At 41.4% G+C, this 21019-nt stretch overlaps 2 protein-coding genes across 5 annotated transcripts in view; one reads left to right on the forward strand and one right to left on the reverse strand.

The window, feature by feature from the left end:
• LOC311088960 (nectin-3-like protein) overlaps positions 1–13733 on the reverse strand; it is a 120825-nt gene extending 107092 nt beyond the window's left edge. Inside the window, exons 1-6 of one of the 4 annotated variants that reach the window (XM_084123362.1) lie at positions 13417–13715; positions 4993–5143; positions 4563–4904; positions 3339–3641; positions 2931–3036; positions 136–275 (exon numbers count right to left, since the gene is read on the reverse strand). In XM_084123362.1, the coding sequence (XP_083979488.1) occupies positions 136–275; positions 2931–3036; positions 3339–3641; positions 4563–4904; positions 4993–5071 (970 nt within the window). In that variant the 5' untranslated portion in view covers positions 5072–5143; positions 13417–13715. Of the gene's footprint in view, positions 1–135; positions 276–2930; positions 3037–3338; positions 3642–4562; positions 4905–4992; positions 5836–13378 lie in introns of those variants that run through there. The other 3 variants (XM_084123358.1, XM_084123373.1, XM_084123369.1) reach the window with 3 other exon arrangements.
• LOC311088964 (C4b-binding protein alpha chain-like) overlaps positions 1–21019 on the forward strand; it is an 88509-nt gene that overhangs the window by 12266 nt on the left and 55224 nt on the right. The gene's annotated exons all lie outside the window — the stretch shown is intronic.

A 21019-nucleotide genomic window follows, 5' to 3' on the forward strand; every position in this document is an offset into this window, starting at 1 on the left:
AAAACATGGAATAAGGGGTCGAGAAAAAGAGAACTGTCAGGTTACATATTTAAGTTTTGTCTATGAATATTGTTGTCTCTGTGTTGATTTACTTCTGTTCCTAAATGCATACATGTGTAGACTAGAATGACTCACCAGTGTTATCCACATAGAGCACACCTGACACAGGTCCATACTCGGTTGATGCTGTACAGATGTACACACCATTCAAATCGGAGGATGATTTTGGGATGAAAAGTTTATTGCCTTCAGAATGCGGAGTGCTTCCATTCACTCTGTTAATGAAGACACATGAGAGAAACTGACATTATAAGAAAGTCTAAGGCCTGCCCAATCGTTCCAGCGACAGTTTCCCCAGATGAAGGTTTACTGCATGTCACAGTCTTTTCAGCATATCAAAGAAATTTAATTCCAGTTAAAATTTTATCATGACCTCAAATTTAGGTAAGAATGACAATTGGTTATTGGTCATTTGTATAATAGTTTGGAGACACATTTGATTATTCTATTTAACTCTTTACTCTTATTATCCTCGTTCATGCGGGTGCCTCGCACCAACCGTTCATATTATCCGGGCCCACGATCACAAGCTCGCCATTCTGATCGATAACCAGAGGTTATGGCTAAAGCAGTTCAACAATGTCGCAACACGTACCCATGTAGCCCTACAGTCGCCTATAGAACAACTTAGCTAAAGCCCAAAACAATAACCAGAGGTTATGGCTAGTACATTAAGATAATGCCGCTCAAATGCTTGCTATCACCTCAATAGTATTCTTATCTAGCCCCCTATAGTAATGCGACTGCAGGTCAAGCAGTGAGTCAGGAATCTAGAATCCCACCGGATGTGCCTCACGCTCCATCTAGACTGGGATCTAGTATGTACTTAAGCCTGGACGCAGATCCAATGGATACAACGTAATCTACTAAAGTTAATCATTTCAAAGTCAGAATAAATCCAAATATAACAATTTATTTATAGTCAGGTTAATGTATCATGCCAATTACATAATCAGTTCAAAGATAATAAATACAAAACTTCAAATGCTCTGGAATAAAGAGAAAAGATGCAAACCTGACATTAGAAAAATACATAATGCTGAATGTCTGAAGACGTCCAGCATTACGGACTGAACTACAAAATCACCCTGAGCCTCTTGTGGCATTTCTTTAAGTACTCAGACCGAGACAGAAACTTCTTTCCCATGTGCTAACGATGGGAATTTGCATGAATCACTGTCTCCACCGGAGTTTACACCTTTTGATGGCAGGATGCCATTTGCATGCAACCTCCTCTGAAAGCAAGATATCTGTGAACTCTTAAAAACTGTATTACCTCATGTTTGACTTCTTTGGGGATGAGACCTCTGTACCAGTCGCACTGAGACATTTCAAATGAGACCAGACATGTATAGTGTTGTATGATAATTGTTCACATTAAACCATATAGATTTTTGGGTGAATTCAGGTGATCTCAGCATGAGAGAGAGACGAGATGGGGGAGTGTGATTTCGTCTTGGATGGGGATGCTAGTTTCTCAAGAGAGAGTTCAAATGTTAATTTCCAGAAACGTCCTTCGTCTTCTCAGGGAGTGGTTGTTCCTCAACCAGACTGTCTAGCATTTTCTAATGTCTCAAGACTTACAGTATACATGTGATAATGTAAAATGGTAAAAGGCAATAATCTGGAAACTTGAAAGAGGAAAGAGGAAGGGAGGAGATGGATGGATGACAGGATTTTCTTTGAATAAGAAATTAATATATGAAATCCATTTTATATATATATATATATATATAAGCTGTGATGTAGTTAATCTGGTTAATTTCTTTTTTTGGCTATAGTAGAAGTTCTGAATGGCCAGTAACTAAAAAATGTAGTAGCCAAATTGGCCAGTGAGTGAAAAAGTTAATTTCAAACCCTGATTACCATAGTAAACATGGTAAATACGACCGCTTGAAGAAATCAGACAAGTCATATAAAGCTCCTCCGTTCGTATTTTTGGTGGAAAATTTGTAGAAATGATCATTCTTTCTAAATGTGATGTGAATAATATGTCCTGTGACTACAAATAAACAGAATCAGACACAACTTAATAAGTGCGTCCTCCTCCTTTTGTGAAATAACTGTAATTATCACTTTATTTCTGTGTGACTAATGTACAATCTTGACAAAAATTAGTTCATTATGATCAATGTATCACTTATTATTGTAAACCTGTGGTAAAACATCGATGCTTGGGTTTTAAATCTTACAAAAATACCTAGTAAACAACAAAGGCAAACGTTTCGGTAACATGCAACATTTGCCATTGAGAAAGGTCGCATGTGACCAAAACGTTTGCCTTTTTTCTCAGTAAAGGCACTTGATTTTATCTTGCTTTTTGACATTCTTCCTCTTTTGTGGAGTGTGCGGACTCTTTTGAAGTGCCTCTCTTATTGTTTTTTTTTGTCTGTGGACCTCATATGGACTAATTTTAAGGCATGGTGGATTCCTAGCTACTCTTCAATAAATAAATGCATAAATAAATAAATAAATACATTAAAAAATAAATAAATGTGGTAAAAATACAATTATACATAAATAAGGAAATAAAAGTATAAATACTTTTTTACATTTCTTTGTATATTTAGTTATGGTTTTATTTATGTTTTTTTATTTTTATTTTTTACATTTCTTCGTATATTTATTTATGTATTTATTTATTTATTATTATGTCAGCTTTGGCATTCCATACCAGTGTGCATGAATGACATGCGTTTTCGGTCATGTGTGTGGATGGAGATCTTTTCTGAAACGCAGTGGAAACACCAGTATGAACGAGGATTGTTTTCATTTTAAAAACGCAGTGTTAAAATGAAAATGCACTAGTGTGGACAGAGCCTGAATGTGTCTGAAAAGTGTAGAAATCAAAGAACTAAGGACTTCATTACCTGATCCAGATGTAGCTAGTCGGTGTTGGGTTACAATCCACTAGACAGTGATATTCTTCAGCCTCTGTTGGATCATCAGGGATTATCTTCACCACTTCTGGAGGATCTAAGAGAATTCAAAAATATGAAAATAATAATAATATTGGCTTATCATAAACATTGTTCATGTGGTGTTGAAATGGCCTGGCCTTGTACTGACCCAGTTACACTTCTGTCCAAGTATAATCATTAGTTAGGCCAAAAACTGTGATTAATGTTTTTTATAGGAGTAAAAAATTCCACCTGCATTCCAGCTCCACCAGCAAACAAACATGATAAACAGAGGCCCAGACCTCCTAGTGATGCCCCTGACTGTTATATTAATTTGTATGCTAGCTTGACTTTTACTGTGTATACAGTGTTACTTACAGTGGACATTTATCACATAGTCGAGTTCAAGCTGCTTTGTCAGTGTGCTGTGTTTTACCACACACTGGATCGTCTTCTGGTTTAGATGTTTAGACGGTGCTCCCAGTATGTTGGTCACAACAGTGACGGTGCCGTCTGAGTGCTGTGTGCTGCTGGTTTCTGTTCTCAGAGAGTCATTCAGAGCTCCTAATCTCCACAACACTTCTGCTGCAGGACGGGCATTCGAGGCTACACATGATGCCAAAGTAACGTCGTAATGATCAGAAACGTGTGTGTTTCCCGTTACTTTCCCCACAGGAGGAACTACATTTTAAAAGAAAAAGGACAATAAATGAATTGTGAACCATGAGTCATCAAAATTAGCCAATAATTAATATGGCCCAGATATTGTGCATAACTAACTACAAACACTGCCATTTCACATTTTTACGAGTTTTGCTCTACACACAGCACGTTTGTGAGAGGAAATATACTCATGAAATATACTCAGTATTATTACATTATTTTTACATTACATCATTACATATTACATTCAGTAGTTCATCCAGACTGAAGCTTTCATACGGAGCCCCTAAAGGGACCTTTGCAAAAATAAAAATATCCGTACTTCCAAGCTTCAAAAAAGGACACAAAAACACCATTAAAATATAATAGTAGTGATTTATATGACTCATTTGCGATATTATAAATCTTGTAAAACCATATGGTAGATTTACATGAGGAACTTTATAGTAATTGTAGGTAAAAGATAATACTCTTCAAAACATCCCCTTATTATTAAATAAATAAAATCCATACAGGTTTGGAAAGACATGAAGGGTGTGTAACAGGATCACAGAATTATCTATTTTAATGTAATTTCACTTTTCAAGTGTTGATTTACACCATGTTTGTAAGGGGAAATATCTTATGAATATGAATCATTTAAATGACTGTCAGTAGTTCATCCAAAAACTGAAAATCCTGTCATCATGTTACTCCCCCTTCATGTTTTCTTAAAACTGTACGGAATTTGGAATATATCACTATGATAATTATGCTTTTGTGTCCTGGTTTTGAAGCTTGAAAGCTTTAGTCCCCAATCATTGTAATTGCATGAAAATAATGTATTTTGTGAAAGAAAGAGAGTTAAACAGTTACACTACATGGGTTAATAAATGACAGATTTGTCAATTTTGTTTGAACTTGAAACCCAAAGTGAGAGAATAACATTCGCAGTCTTACCATGTACTGTGACACTGATGTTTGTCAGAATTTGTCCAATAGGAAATGTGTTGAAGATGCAAGTGTAGATCCCGTCATCCTGGAGCGACATTCCCAGCAGCTGAATCGATCCATTCTTCTCTTTAAAGTTCCCAATAAATTTGACCTTGTCCTGTAAATCCTTTGTGTGTTCAGTTTTCCCATCTTTGTAGATGATAAAGAAGCTGTGCTGTTCAGGGTTTCCTCTTGTCTGTTTCTGCCAGACGATATGAGTTAAATTCTCTTCTGTCTCAGTCAGATGACAAAACAAAGTGGTATTCCCTCCTTTCATGACTGTTGAATCATGGCCAACAATCTTAAAACCTGCACAAATAATAGAAAAAGAGTGTGTGAGCGTATACATATCTGCTGGCATATCTAACATACACAAAAGTATAAATATTTCACTTACCGGCTATGCTGGAGCATTTGAGATAAATCAAAAACAGTCCATAGAGTGATAGATCGAAAGTGTTTCTTCTCCCGTGCATGTTGTCTTCAGCTGTTAAAAATCTTTCCTCTCAGTGCTCAGAGTGAACCAACTGCCTCCGATTACCTCACATCTGAAAACAAACCAAATCAAAGGCGGTTCCCTAAGTTTACATCGATGGTTTGCATCAAAGATTAGGCTGATGGGAGAGCAGAGGGGAGAGAGAGAGAGCATGAGGATGACCAGCAACTCGCTCACTAAACAATGACACGTGATGGGTTTGTGTGACAGTGTTCTCGTGTGAAGCTTGTGGCCCAATAGTGGAAATGCAGCGTGGTTTTGTGCTCGTGCTATTAGCATATTAGTGAGTTTGGTTTTGTTTCTGTTCTTGGTCTGTATATAACTTGCCAGCCCGGTAAACTCTTACATAACATCAAGCCCTCTTGAGTAGTTTCTACCGTGATCACGTAACTTGGTCACAAGCCTCTTCCTCTATTTATATGAATCAACTCAGGTCTACCTTTATAGATTCAGGAGGAGTCGGGTAGGAGTATAATGTTCTTGTCTTTGATTAGATTATCTCATGGTCTACGCTGATCACTTCCATATAGGCCTATCACTTTCCCTAGCCTACGGTCCAGATAATAATCAAGCCTACTTCCGATCAATACACCAGAACTGGCTCTCCGCCCTGAGGACAGTAATGCGTGCTCACGCACTCTCACGACCCACTATTTTGCGACTAGTTAGCAAGCTTGACTGACTTTGTAAAGTCTGTCAGAATATCAAATACAAATCTATCTTTTTCAGACAGTCATCTCATGATACCCCAAAATGATTCTTACTCTCCAGCAATAAACAGACTGGGACAATACTATTCAGAGTTTTGAGGGCAGTCCTCATTCTCAATTTATTATTTCTTGCAGAGGCAAAAGCTAAATACACCACTCTATGCCAGCTAAGCTGGAAGTTTCATTGTCTTTTAAGGTGTGTCCTGTCTTTTGTTCACTATATGCGATCTCTGTAATCAAGTGTCTTCTTGTGGTATGTGGCTGGCTTCCGCTTGCTGCTTGCTCTCTCTCTCTCCAGAAGATCTTGCATGCACGCACACACACACACACACACACACACACACACACACACACACACACACACACACACACACACACACACACACACACACACACACACAGAGAGAGATCAAAGGTCCCACGATGCACAATATCTCTACATTCTCTACATGCTTCTACTTGTGTCAAAATATTTCCTGTGTTTGTTAATTTTTGCATTACTTGCATCAGCTTTCCTGTAACTAGCAATGCCAAGGTCATGGGTTCGGTTCCCAGGGAAAGCAAGAACTGATTAGAATGTAAATGTCTACCTTGAAATGCATAAATGTAAATCAGTGTTTGGTTTTCCTGTTTGCATTAATGGCATTGCCAACACAGACATTTTTTCATTGTAAATTGTATCAAATTTCCACCTTTATAACTTCTAACTGTCTTCAATTTTATCAGTACATGGTCCTGTTCCCCAGAACCCGTTCACCTACACACACAATGCAACATACGTCATCTTTACAGGGTTTGGTTTACTGTACACACAGTTCACAGTGATCATTATCTAATTGTTTAGAAGAGAACACTCTCTTTTCTCTGAAACATTTCTCTTGAAACTCTGAAGACAGGGTCCTTGTCCACAGGTTTATTGAAAGGAAAGGTGAAACTGAAGCATAGGCATAATCAGCACACTATCAGCTTGCCCTTTAACATGTACAGATATACCAACTGAATTATATTTATCAAATCCCTGTGTTTTTAATGTTATGACCTGTATGTATTTAGTAGATATTTCTGAATGTTAAGACTAATTCATTTATGAGCACCACCACTCAGAAAACATATAAAATCAGAGAGACTATCACTTGCACATCGTCTTTTGTTATTTATCTCATCACATGTCCGTGCAGTCTACAATATATTGGTAAGACCAACCGCCAATTCGCTAGTTGCATGTGGCCGCCATTTTGGATTTCGGATCAGTGAGGGTACGCTTGTTGTAATGAATGAATGAAGTTGTATTTCATTCATTAATCTGACTATGCATCCGTGCATTTAATTGCCATTGGCTCGTGTGATAGTAATATGGATCTTAGTAGTATTTTAAGTGATAATTGATTCTATAAACAACTATAAAAGAAAAAAATTCGTCTTTCTCCGGCTCCCTGCACCGGGAGTAAATGCGAAACCGGAAGTGTCTAAGCGTACAATCGCTGATCCGAAATCCAAAATGGCAGCCACGTGCAACTAGCCTATTAAAGATCTGCATCATGAGTTATATAAGAAGGATAAGGATTTGAAAACCCATTTGTTTTCTTTAGCTTTTAAATTATGTTGATGGTCTTATTTATTATGTGTTTATTACCTCAGACTGTTTTTAAATGTGCTTTATAAATAAAAGAATTGAACTAGAACTAAGGATATATATATCCATTCTCCTGTGGCCAGACATTTTGCAGATGCTGGTCAAGAGCTTACTGACTTGAGATATTGTGGCATCCAGAGACTGGCTAGCTCAAGAAGAGGTGGTGATGCTAACAAAAAACTGTTACAATGTGAAGCTAAGTGGATTTAATATATGGATTGTGTGTATCTAAAGGGATTGAATGAATAACTTCAATTGTCATGTTTCTTATGAATTATACCTTTTACAAAATTATACAGCAATTGTTCTCTAATTTAATGTAAACTATTTACCCATATCACAAATTTTTTATATTATTATAACATTTTTTTATGGGTTTATTTATATGGACTGTGTAATTCAGCATGTGAACTTTAAATTATTATTATTATTATTATTATTATTATTTATTATTATAATTTTGTTTTTCAATTTAATATATATTTTTTCCTTTTTCTTCTTTCCTGTAGCATGCTGTCCAACACTGTGTTTAGATCATTTATCGGTCTTGGCTTGGTTGATCATGAGATCTATGTAACCATGTGACTTTATAAATTAAGATGTCTCCTGCACTTAGCATTAGGCTTGTTCAACGCATTCTCATCCTAGGGCGTCATTATACTGACGCTTTTGACATTTCGTCTACACTCAACGCACATGGCACCTTTTAGCGTCAATATGAGACGCACAGAGCTTTGTTCGGTTATGGGTAGGTTTAGGTCTGGGGTAGGGTTAGGGTTAGACTGCTAGGAGGCGCCTTCTGGCCCATATCTATCTGCGTCTCATATTGACGCTAAAGGGTGCTATGTGCGTTGGATGTAGACGAAATGTCAAAAGCGTCAGTATATGACGCCTTGGGATGAGAACGGGCTGGCTTGTTTGACTTCATGCAGCGCTGCGCAGACCGATCGGCGGCTGTCGGCTGACATGAAGCAGTGCATGCTGGTTAGAAATTTTGTCAGACTTGATACAGCGCCGATGTCACGTGACTGTGACGTATGCCATCAAAGTACTGCGATAGCGATTCGAGACTAGCCTAAGGCCCCGATCACACCTGACGCGGCTTTTTGCAGTGAGAGGCGCCTTTTTTCAATTGGTTTCCTATGGCAGTGAGCGTTCAGCGCAGTTTTACCGCCTGCTGCGCCTCGCGTTTTTGCAGTTGAAAAAAAAAGCAACTCCGACCGGAAAAAGTGCCCGATGTCATCGCGTTTTTTTCCACTGTCCAATCGAATGAATGGAGAGGCGGGCCTTCTGTTTTAGTGATGAAAGCTACAGTTGCTTGAACGCCAGGAAAGTGCGATGATAGAGGATAAACTTGTGGTGCTCTCGCGAATTACTAGGAGCTGAACAACTTCACAAACCGTAACTACTACAATGTTAACAGAAAGTAAATAAAGTTAATAAAAGGCTGTTTTGACGTTTACTTGACTGACAGGACAGCTGTTTCAGTGGTTGCCTAGCAACTTAAAAAAAGCAGAGCACTGCTCATTATGTGATGGGGCAGTGCTGTGCACCTCACGTTTTCGAACCTGAAAAACGCGTTAGGTGTGATCGGGGTATCGTTAGGTGTGATCTAACCCTTTTCAAGAGCGGCTGCACAAGCTCTTATGACGACACAGCTGTTCCACGATTGGCCGGATTCACCGCATGACAACGATCACTTGTGTTTCATGTTTTTTTTCACACCTTTAGCTCCACTAAAGCTCACAAATCATTTTTTTATAATAGTAAACACTCTTTTCATGTAGTCGCGATGTTATATTGTGTCATGTTTATCAAAATAAAACTGATTAAAAAACAGTTTTGAACTGAGTCCCATTCATCGCAGTCGTTGGGGGGTAACTCTGGAAGATAACACTGTTTTGAGATTTTTCATTGTTTACTGTGCTTCCAAGTTGTCTTCTCAATCTTGTGAGCCATGTCTATGTGAGAGATAAAGTTGAAGCTTGGATCATTCCCAATTCTAGCCTCCTGACTAACAAAGTCTACGAAGTAGGCAAAGGGAAGATAGGGAACATGATTTTGTCGCTTATAGGCTGCACCAACTGACACCCACTTGCATATGAAACGGTAGCATCTGTACTAGGATTGACGACTCTTGCCGTGTTGCAGAAAGCAAGGCCAGGCAAATCTCCTTCGGCTTTAGCAGACTGAAGCTCTATTAGTAGATCACTTAACTTTGTCAGTTTTGGATAATCTCGATTCGCTATTTTTGGAAAGGTGTCGATACATTTGAAAAAGGCACCTTCTATCACTTCTGTTGAGCCATATGCTTGTTCAAGTCTTTCCCGTGCCATAGCCAGTCCTGCTTGTGGATAGTTGATTTGTTATGACCTTATCTGTTCCACGTGCCCTGCTGACTCCCAGTCAAGCCACTTCAGCAAGAGATCCATATGGGCTAGGATAGAGGAGTAGGATGACCACTGTTATTTTGCGGTCTGAAAGGTTGCACAGGAGTAGCATGGTTGCTCTCAAATCTAATTTCACATGACTCACGAGCATATTCATTTTCATAGATGCATGGCTGTTTTTTCACTGGCTGTGAGAGATGGTTTCTGGTTTGGCATGAAAGAAAAGGTTTGGCTTCAGGTTTTGCTGTAGCAGCTTCAAGCACCTCTTCTTCTGTGATGGCGGCCACTCTCTTATGCTTAAAGGTCCCATTGCATGGATTATTTTATTATTTTAGAATGTTTCCTGGGGTGCCCTTATAATGTTTAGTATGTTTTTTAGATCAATAGTTGTTATAATTTAGAAATAAAAGGCATATTTCCTAGCCTGATTTTAGCATCTGATTTGAACGCTCTGTTTGAAGGGGCTGTGAGACTTCAGTGTAAACCCCCACTGCTGTGATTGGCTGACATGCTTGCATATGAAATATTTAGCATTATGTAGCGGGACGCCCTCTTTTAGACGAGGAGCAAGTATAGAAACACTACCTCTAGCTTAAACATGACTACGCCACCCTGTTTACCAGGGAAATATTATGGATCTAAGATTTTACACAAGACACACAGGAACGTGATTGTCAAGAAGGGCTAGAGACGTGGATACCAAAAATACAAAAAACTTTATTTAAATACTCACAATAATTTTAAAAGATATCAAAGCTGGGACATCAACATTCACCATACAAAAGAGACCACGAGATAAGGAGACCGAGGCTTGACGGCAGATGCACAAACTCAGTAAGCACAAGGCTTCTATATCACTCTCAGCACCCCGTGTACAAGTATCAGCACACACACTGCACTAAAGTCAAGAAATAGCCACACAGCACTCTGTGACGAGCCCTCCACCACCGCGTAAGGGCCTACTAGCGGCCTGCCCTGAAGCCTCGGCTCCTGTAACGAGAGCAAGAAATTACTATAGGTCTCAAATTACAACAATGACACTCACTCCAAACATGCACAAATCAAACAAATACAACACTGCAAAACACTCAAAATAAACCAATCAGAACAGTCAGTAACACAAACAATGATAAATGAATATACTGGAAAAGGTAGAAAAATAAATACCAAAAAAAACAAATACCAAAGACAAACCAAATACAAAACAATTGGATGTAGTGTAGAAGACACCCAGCAGTCACAGTGGCACGTACTGGAGAACGAGCGGGCGTCACACAAGACGCTTGACTGCGCACACACACGTGTGTTGGAAGAGAGTTTAACTTCGAGATAAACTTAATATAAGCAGCAGCGTCAAATCAGCATTGCCCACCAGGCGTCGCAGAGCATCTATTCCTCCTTTAAATTCATAAACCCATCGCCCATCCGCGCCACGCATACACAGGAAACGGGACACAACATCCCCCGAAGCACGGGAATGCAAAGGGGAAGCAGCCGTCGCTCAAAGCTCACGCCACAGCTCAAAGCATCATGAGACACGGGACTGCAAGAGAGGCATGTAACGTAGGAGCCGGAGCCGCCAACAGCCGCGAACTATCCCGAAGCTCAAAGCGGAAGCGCTACAGGAACAAGAGGCGGTGCCCGGGCCATGACGCACCACGCAGACGACACACCTAAACAGTGACTCGAAACCCTTTTTTATATGGTCCCGCATCGTTATGATTGAACTCACGCCCGAACGCATTAGATTAATTAGACACAGTAGTACATCCCACTACAATTACATGTGGAACTCTCTCGAAAACTTTTACTATTGCAGCGTAACAGCGTCATTGATTTCATAACGAGTTTTGGCAAGTGTCAAGATAAACTTGCGCTGTGTGATTAGCCCCGTTTACATGCACACTTTTTTGCTATTCTGATTGAGATCGTTCTGACTGACAGATTCCGGTTGACTGTTTACATGGGATGTTATCTAAACCGATCTGGTGTTTACATATGCTGACTCTTTCAATTGGAATCATTCTGTGACATGCGCACACAGCTTGTCTGCCAAATCTGATACAAAGATTTTGTCAACAGAAAGGGCTGGCCTTCTTATGTTCTATAGGCTGTAGTGGATGACAAATGCTAGTAAGACATATAAACTACTTAAATAGTAAGAGTATTTAATCAGCATCTTATGTCATTGCCAATGCATATATATTTATTATTCAATATCATGTTATTACCAGTCATTATGATTACAAGTCATGTAAGGTTCAACGTTTCAACCTGTTCAAAGGTTCAAGGTTCAACCTGTGATGCTGGCCTCTAGTTTTAGGAGCATCAGCTGCAAAATGCCTGGAAGTGCACATGACGCAAACGTTCTGCGCATGTCTGACCTCTTTCAAAGGGCTCGCCTGCTGCCAAAGGTACAGTTGGCTAATACATTTCAGTAAATAATGTTTCAATTAACTCTTGTGTGTCAATAGGGACATTTATCATTTTGCCTGTATTGCCAACTACACACATTGGCAGATGTGTCTATTTTTTATGGATTTTTAATATTTTACCTTTCTTTTTTAATATTTATTTTCTTTCAGAAATGTATGTATGCACTATACTGGTACACAAAATAGTTACACTTGGGACTTTAAAGGGTAACTAAACCCTAAACCAACTTTTTTTAGTTAATGATCTGTAAGAATGAGGCTTTATTAGTGCTGTTCATTGATTCAAGTAACTTTTTTGACATTTGGGTATAAAGTGTTTTAGTTTTACAATGGTGTAAAAACGTCTGAGTGCTGCCCTCTTAAGGTTGAACGGTGGCTACTGCATTTGAATTTTCCTATTGGATGTTTGCGGTAGCAAGTGACGTAAGCGGTGGCAGGTGACGTAAGCAGGTTCCAGCTCACCACGCCCCTGGTACGAGCTAGCGTAGATTTATCTGTATTGTACAGTGGTCAGGAGTACATGGACTCCACCACCGCAGCGGCGTCTTGATGTGAGTGATCATATATATTTTAAAAACAATTTATGGTTAGGCTAAAGTTAATCCTCTGGGGTCGACAAACACGCCGGCGCATTTTGCTGGATTTTTTCACATAGCGGCAAAATATGAATATGCCTATTGAGAGTGCGCGCTATTGACATCAACTCGATAAAACCAGAGAATGACGGGCTCTGATAAAACTCATCAGATGCATGAACTTTACGTCGTCTTGCGACCCTGTGAGCAAACTCTCCATTTTAGAGCGTCTGACAGCAGGTCTCAGGTGCACGCCCCTCCCGCTCATGGTTCGTCCCCTCTATCTCCGCTGGGGTCTGCCCACTTTTCTAGCATTTTTCAAATATTGCCAGTGGGTGGAGTCAGGCTCTGACCAGGGGTTTAGTTACCCTTTAAGGACACAAAATAAATAAATCACACTGAAACCCATGTCAATGTAATATATCAGAGATAATATACTATATTGCAAATTACAAATACAACGGCAGTGTATACAATTAGGAATTGACCCTTTTCTGGTCCTCTCTTTCAGTCTGTCTGGCTCATGAAAGGCTATATCCCTCACCAAATTTGACCCCAGCACAGCAGTCATTCAACGTGTACCTTAGCTCTGTCCGGGTAGGCGTTGAAATGGCTTTTGGTATCCTCAAGTCAAGATGGAGGGTTCTTCTTAAGAGGAGTGACTTCCACTTCACGTTTGCACCAACTATGATCGCTAACTGCTGTGCCTTGCACAAAACAGATTTCTGCAACAGCAACTGGGTGGAGGGACTTCGTGTAAATTACTCTCAGCCAAGTCTGCAAATGCACAGGCAGGAAACTGCTTCTGGCAACACAGAAAGGGAGGCTCTAACCTGATATATGGCTAATCACTTCCCCCTTCATACAGGACACCTACTTTACCACCTAAATGAAACCATAGACAGTAAAAGAAATGGACACGGCGATCCCATAGACATCAATGGAGAAAAGTGAAGCAAATTAGAAGCACTCACTTCCTGATGGCTGAGCGTACTGTGCAGACTCAAACTGCTTGACGATGTAGATGTGACGGGAGCAACCTGTCTTCTAGTAGCTGTGCCAAGAGAAATCTGAATCATTCCCTCCGAATCTTGCAGAGACGGAGAGTGCGAGTAGGAGCTGTCCATGAGCTAGGAGCAGGAGCAACTTTATGACTCTCTATGGGCTTCTCCCTTGACTTTATGGCTCCACGTCCCCCCGATTGCCCGTGAGCTTCTCCTCCTGTCTATACTGTAATTCTCTACTGTGCGACCGAGAGTCACGTGGTTATGATGCAATTGTTAGCCTATTTTTTACAAAAACTGCTTCTACAGGGCTATAACGTAAGATACAAGGTAATGGAGCCTTTTATACATTGTTGTGTTTCTTTAGAAATAAACAATGGACAAATAGAGTCTTTAAACGCCTCAGATGTAAAGTTATTCACTGTCAAAGTGACGCCAAAATGAATGGGAGTCAATGGATTGCTAACAGCAGGTGATGGTCTGCTAATCAATGGTGGCCCTCGGGGATGGTATGCTTTCTGAGTGCTGGATTACCCTCCTGAATGAAACACACGGCTCAAAATATGTATGAACATGTTTAATGAAATTCAAAAGTATTTAATGTTCTTAAATCAGAAATCTTTCATACAGAAAAATATGAAAAGCATCAAGTGACAGTGCAGTATAGTGCAATAACGCGTTTACCTACATTCAGAATATTTCTGAATCTTACAGCAGAAGTCTTTCATACAAAATAATAAATAAAAATGCCAATGCTGTGAAGTGCTGTAAAAAATAAAATATATAAAACAACTTTTGGCAATACTGCCTATACAAAAGTGCAATCTTTAGTGCTTGGAACAGTGGCTTTTCTATGTGTATATGCTTGAGGTAGTGTGTGTGTGTTGTGCATGTGTGATTTTGTTTTGTTTAAGAGTGTGTGTGTACATGTATGCTTGAGGTAGAGGGTGTATGTGCATGTATGAATTTATGTATGTTTGAGGTTGTGTGTGTGTGCTGCTCCTTTAAGAAAGTGTGCTTCTCCTTTAAGAAAGCAGGTAGAAGAATTACTACACCATGCTGTTTGTCTCTTTAGACTTGCCGTAGTTCTCAATGCATGCAACAACCCTGAAGCACAGCTGAGCACTTTTCATCATCTTTTACACGTTTTTGTCTTCATAACTCTGAAGAACTTGTGTCTGTAAGTGATGGTTAAAGTTGCATTTTCATGACAACCTTAAGTAAAGACCGTTTGAATTACATATTTGTGTGAAAAGTGTTAAAAATGGTAAAGATGCTAATCGCGTTAGCCTGTCTATGGCGTTTTCCATGTTAAGTTAGCATTCATGCTAATCGCTATATAACCATATGTGGTTAATGGGTAAATTTAGTGTGTTACTGTATTTTGTGCTTTTCAAAGTAGTATTTAATCCTGTGTTAATAAGAATTTAACCTATTCAAGTTTATTAATATGTACATTTGTATTTCTGTATTGCAGTTTCACAGTGTTTCTTATAAAACAGCCTAAACGTCCTACTGCTTCCTGGGTGTTTATTGAAGAACATGTTAGCTGTCTGCCAAGCTAGAAGTCCTACCCAAATTTTAGTAAGGGCAGAACAGTGAAAAGACACTAATTCGACGGGTTACATCTGGAACGTGTTGCCACGTGGAAATGCACAGCAATCTTCAATAAAGCTGCCTTCACTATGGAAGATCTCGAGATACGATCCCAATGCTCTAACACTTCACGTAGCAGCCGGTCTTCTTCAGCAAGTGTTATAGCAGCCAGAGCACGTGCGAAGGCAGAGGCTGCTCGCACTCAAGCATCATTTGCTCAAAAAGAAGCAGACATGCTTAAAGCACAAGCATATATCGAGGAAGAACAACAGAAAGCTTCAGCTGTGGCTGCTATGAAGAAAGCAGAGCTTGAAGCAAACCTCCACACTCTGCGACTAGAGAGTGCTGCTGCAGCTGCCAATGCTGAAGCTGAAGTTTTAGAGGCAGCTGCTGAGAACGAAGTAGGGGATCCTGATCGCATAAGCTTAAAGAGTGAATGCGTTGAGCAGGGTTTTGCAACGAATCCAAAATCTGACCACTCTCACCATGACTCACAACCCCAAGAACCGGTGTCAACACCAACACGCCAGCTAGCAATGGAAGTTGGTGAGCCAGTTAAAAGATGCATGGAGAAGGGTACCACGCAGTCAAATGAAATCAGCGTCCACAAGTTTCAGGAATTACCTGCTCAATACACATTCATTCAAGAACAAGCTCCTTCGAGTTGCCACCATCAAAGTCCATATAAGTCCGCTCTGTACGACTTTGAGCGTCCATATCATTCATCTCCACTACGAGGAAGTTCTAGCCACAGAGATCACTCACACATGGCTACACTATCAGGCAACCATGACCAACCTTCTCAGCCTTATTCAACCTTTGCTTCCAGAGAGCCCGAGTCTGGTTCAGCAGCTATGTCAGACTTAGCCAAGTATTTGGTACGCCGCGAAATGGTGAGCTCAGGGCTACTAAAGTACGACGACCAACCAGAGAACTATAGGGCCTGGAAGGCATCCTTCTACAGCTCTATAGAGAGCCTACACCTAGCACCAAGAGAGGAGTTAGATCTCCTTTGCAAATGGCTGGGACCAAAATCTTCCGAGCAGGCAAGGAGGATAAGAGCGGTTCATATCCATGATGCAGCAGCGGGTGTGAATATGGTGTGGCAAAGGCTGGAGGACTGCTTTGGATCGCCGGAAGCCATAGAAAATGCTCTCTTCAGGAAAATAGAGGATTTTCCAAAAATCAGCAACAGAGACAATCAAAAGCTGAGAGAATTTGGAGACATTCTTTTGGAGCTAGAGGCTGCCAGAGCAGATGGCTTCTTAACTGGGCTCAGTTACTTGGATACATCTCGTGGCATTACTCCAATTGTTCAGAAACTGCCATACTCCCTGCATGACAAGTGGGTCTCTCTAGCATCTCGTTACAAAGAAGCCTACAGAGCTCCATACCCACTATTCTCTATATTTGCAAAGTTTGTCTGTGACCAAGCCAAGATTCTGAATGACCCGAGTTTCGCATTACTTACTGGTCCAAGCATGAACAAAACTGAAAGACCCTTTAAACAAAACTTAAAAACACCTGTTTCTGTCAGGAGGACAGACGTCTCAATAGACACTGACAACCATCAAGACAACTCGGGAGAAAAAGCACCGATCGACCTAGACAAGCAGTGTCCCCTACACCTCAAACCACATCCCCTGAGGAAGTGCCGTGGTTTCCGAAGCAAACCTTTGGATGAGAGAAAAACCTACCTTAGGGACAAGAACATCTGTTGCAGGTGTTGTGCTTCATCCAGTCACCTAGCCAAGAACTGCGACAAAAACATTCAATGCAGAGAGTGCAATAGTGATAGTCACCCAACAGCACTTCATCCGGGACCAGCTCCGTGGACTTCTGGAGCCCCTGTAATGGCGAAAGATCAAGGCGGGGAGCAAAGGGAAGGAGCCTCTTTAGCTATCACATCCAAATGCACAGACATATGTGGGACTGCTTCCAGGTCAAGGTCATGTGCAAAAATCTGTCTTGTCAGTGTTTACCCAGTAGGCCATAGAGAAAGAGCCGTGAGAACCGACGCTGTTGTCGACGAACAGAGTAACAGATATTTGGCAAGAAGTGAGTTTTTTGAGCTCTTTGACATCAAGGAAGGTTCAGCTTCATACACATTGAAGACATGCTCAGGAGTCATTGATACCATAGGGCGACGAGCTAACAACTTCGTCATGGAGTCTTTAGATGGTAAGAATCAGATCCCACTCCCATCTCTGATCGAATGTGATATGTTGCCGGATGATAGGTCAGAAATTCCCACGCCAGAGATCGCCAAACACTATTCTCATCTCAAAAGCGTTGTGGGCAAGATCCCTCCACTCGATCCCACAGCAGCCATCCTTATCCTACTCGGACGTGATGTACCAAGAGTGCATAAAGTCCGAGAGCAGTGCAACGGACCTCATAACGCACCCTATGCCCAACGCCTCGATCTGGGCTGGGTTATCATAGGAGAAGTGTGTTTGGGGTCAGCTCACAAACCAGACTCCATCAGTGTCTACAAGACTAACATACTGAGTAACGGCCGTCCATCTCTTTTTGATCCTTGTCCAAGTAAGCTTCACATCAAAGAGAAGGTGGATGTTCAAGTACTTCAACCTGGAGTTGCACATCTCTCTTCCAGCAAACGGCCCAGGATGACAAGCCTGCTATGTCTGTGGAAGATAAGATCTTTCTGGAAATCATGGACAAAAAGATGTTAATGGACGACTCAAACAGTTGGGTGGCTCCATTGCCCTTCAGAGAACCAAGGCGCAAACTTCCCAACAATAGAGTACAAGCAGAAAACCGTTTCAAGACACTACGCCGTAGGATGGAAAGAAGTCAGGAAATGAGAGAACACATGCTTGCATTCATGCAGAGAATCTTTGAATCAGGACATGCAGAACCAGCTCCCCTGCTCCCCCGAGACCAAGAACGCTGGTATTTGCCAATTTTTGGGGTTTACCATCCACGCAAGCCAGGTCAGATTCGAGCTGTATTTGACTCCAGTGCTAAGCATGATGGTATTTCCCTGAATGACATCCTTTTGAGCGGCCCTGATTTAAACAACTCGCTCCTTGGGGTACTTACTCGCTTCCGTAAAGAACCGGTTGCTGTAGTAGCAGACATAGAGCAGATGTTCTACTGCTTCAGGGTCTGCGAGGAGCATCGTGATTTCCTGCGGTTCCTCTGGTTTCAGAACAACGACCCTGCCAGAGAGGTTGCAGAGTACCGCATGATTGTCCATGTATTTGGAAATAGCCCCTCTCCAGCCGTTGCCATATATGGTTTAAGAAGAGCTGCTCTACAAGAGTAAGACGAATATGGCCTGGAGGCAAAACAGTTTGTCTTGAGAGATTTTTACGTGGATGACGGTTTGGCCTCATTTCCTACCAGTGACCTCGCCATTCATGTACTAAAACAGACAAAAGAAATGTTAGCAGTTTCAAACACAAAATAGCATCCAATCACAAGGCTGTGATGGAGGCATTCCCACCCGAAGAACGGGCTAAAGAGCTAAAGGGTTTAGCACTGGGGGTAGACCCTCTACCTGTGCAGAGAAGCTTAGGGTTCAACTGGAACCTTCAGAGCGATAGCTTCACTTTCTTCGTCTCCAGAGAAGAGAAACCATTTACGCGCAGGGGTGTTCTCTCAACAGTCAACAGTCTGTTCGACCCACTTGGTTTTGTGGCTCCAATAACAATACAAGGGAAGTCACTTGTCAGAGAACTTTCATCAGAGTATTGTGAATGGGATGCCCCATTGCCTGCCGAAAAAAAGACAAGGTGGAAGACCTGGAAAGATTCGCTCATTGCACTCGAGCAGCTTCAGATTCCACGGTCATACTTACCCGTTTCTTTGGTCTCTACACAATCCAGGGAACTATGTGTCTTTTCTGATGCCTCTACCACAGCTATCTCTGCAGTAGCTTACATCAGAACAGTTGACAATCAGGGAAACATTCAGGTTGGATTCTGCATGGGGAAGTCCAAATTGGCTCCAAAACAGTGCCACACTGTACCACGTCTGGAGCTTTGTGCAGCCGTACTCGCGGTAGAGTTTGCAGACACGTTGGTGGAAGAGTTGGACATGAAGGTGCACACAGTTAAGTTCTACACAGATAGTAGAGTAGTGCTTGGTTATATATACAACACTAACAGAAAGTTTTACGTATATGTTGCCAACAGAGTACCACGCATCCGAAAGTCAACACAGTCCGAACAATGGCATTTTATCAACACAGGACACAATCCTGCAGATCACGGCACACAAGACATACCAGCTACTCTCTTGAAGGAAACCAACTGGTTTTGTGGACCCCTTTCTCAAAAAGAAAGATAACACTGCTTCGTCTCAGCAGGAAGTCTTCGAGCTCGTGGAACCAGACTTGGACGCAGATGTGCGTCCCCTGATTACAACCCTGGCTACTAATGTTTCCAAAGCTCACCTTGGCTCGCACAGATTCGAGCGCTTTTCCAGCTGGAAGCAACTGACCCTTGGGTAGCTAGACTTATTCAGAAAGTCAGATCTTGCTTTAAGACTTTGGACGAAACAAAGATGGACAATCTCTCACAGGCAAGGACTATAATAATCCGTTGTGTACAACACAAAATCTTCAAAGAGGAAATTAAAAATTTGTCCAAAGGAGAGAGTGTGTCAAAACACAGCCATCTCAGAAAACTTGATCCCATCATGGACACTGACGGTTTGTTGAGAATAGGTGGTCGCCTGTCCTCCGCCGCAATTTCTTGGGAAGAGAAACATCCAATAATCATCCCTAAACTCCATCACATTGCAACACTGTTGGTGCGTTATTACCATGAACGAGTCGCACACCAAGGCAGACACATCACCGAAGGCGCCATTCGGTCTGCCGGTTTATGGATATTGGGAGGAAAGAGACTGGTTTCAAGTGTCTTACACAAATGTGTTACTTGTTTGAAGTTAAGAGGCGAGACAGAAACGCAAAAAATGTCCAACCTACCTGTCGATCGAGTTACCCAAGTTCCTCCATTTACTCATGTCGGGATGGACGTGTTTGGCCCGTGGACAGTTTGTGCTCGTCGCACCAGAGGAGGTCTTTCTGAAGGAAAACGCTGGGCAGTGTTGTTTACCTGTCTAGTCACAAGAGCAGTGCACATAGAGGTAGTGGAGTCTCTATCAACATCGAGCTTCATAAATGCTCTAAGGAGATTCACCGCTATCAGAGGACCAGCAAAGCTCTTTAATTTCGATCGCGGAACAAACTTTGTCGGTGCCTGTAGAGAACTAGGAATAACGCCACAAGAGGCAGAGCTTCAGTCTTATCTCAAGGAACAAGGCTGTACTTGGGACTTCAATGTACCCCACTCTTCTCACATGGGTGGGGCATGGGAAAGAATGATAGGTGTTGCTCACCGCATTCTGGATGCCATGCTACTCAAGGTGCACTCCCCCAAACTCTCACATGAGGTCTTAGTCACGCTATTGGCCGAAGTTGTTGCTATAATGAACGCAAGGCCAATAGTCCCAGTGTCATCAGATCCACACAGTCCTGCTGTCCTCACGCCTGCCATGCTTTTGACACAGAAAACAGATTCACTGACCGCTCCTTTGGGATACTTTGACTT

The sequence above is a fragment of the Abramis brama genome, assembly GCF_963993115.1.
Source record: "Abramis brama genome assembly, chromosome: 8".
In the NCBI taxonomy this organism is placed as follows: domain Eukaryota; kingdom Metazoa; phylum Chordata; class Actinopteri; order Cypriniformes; family Leuciscidae; genus Abramis; species Abramis brama.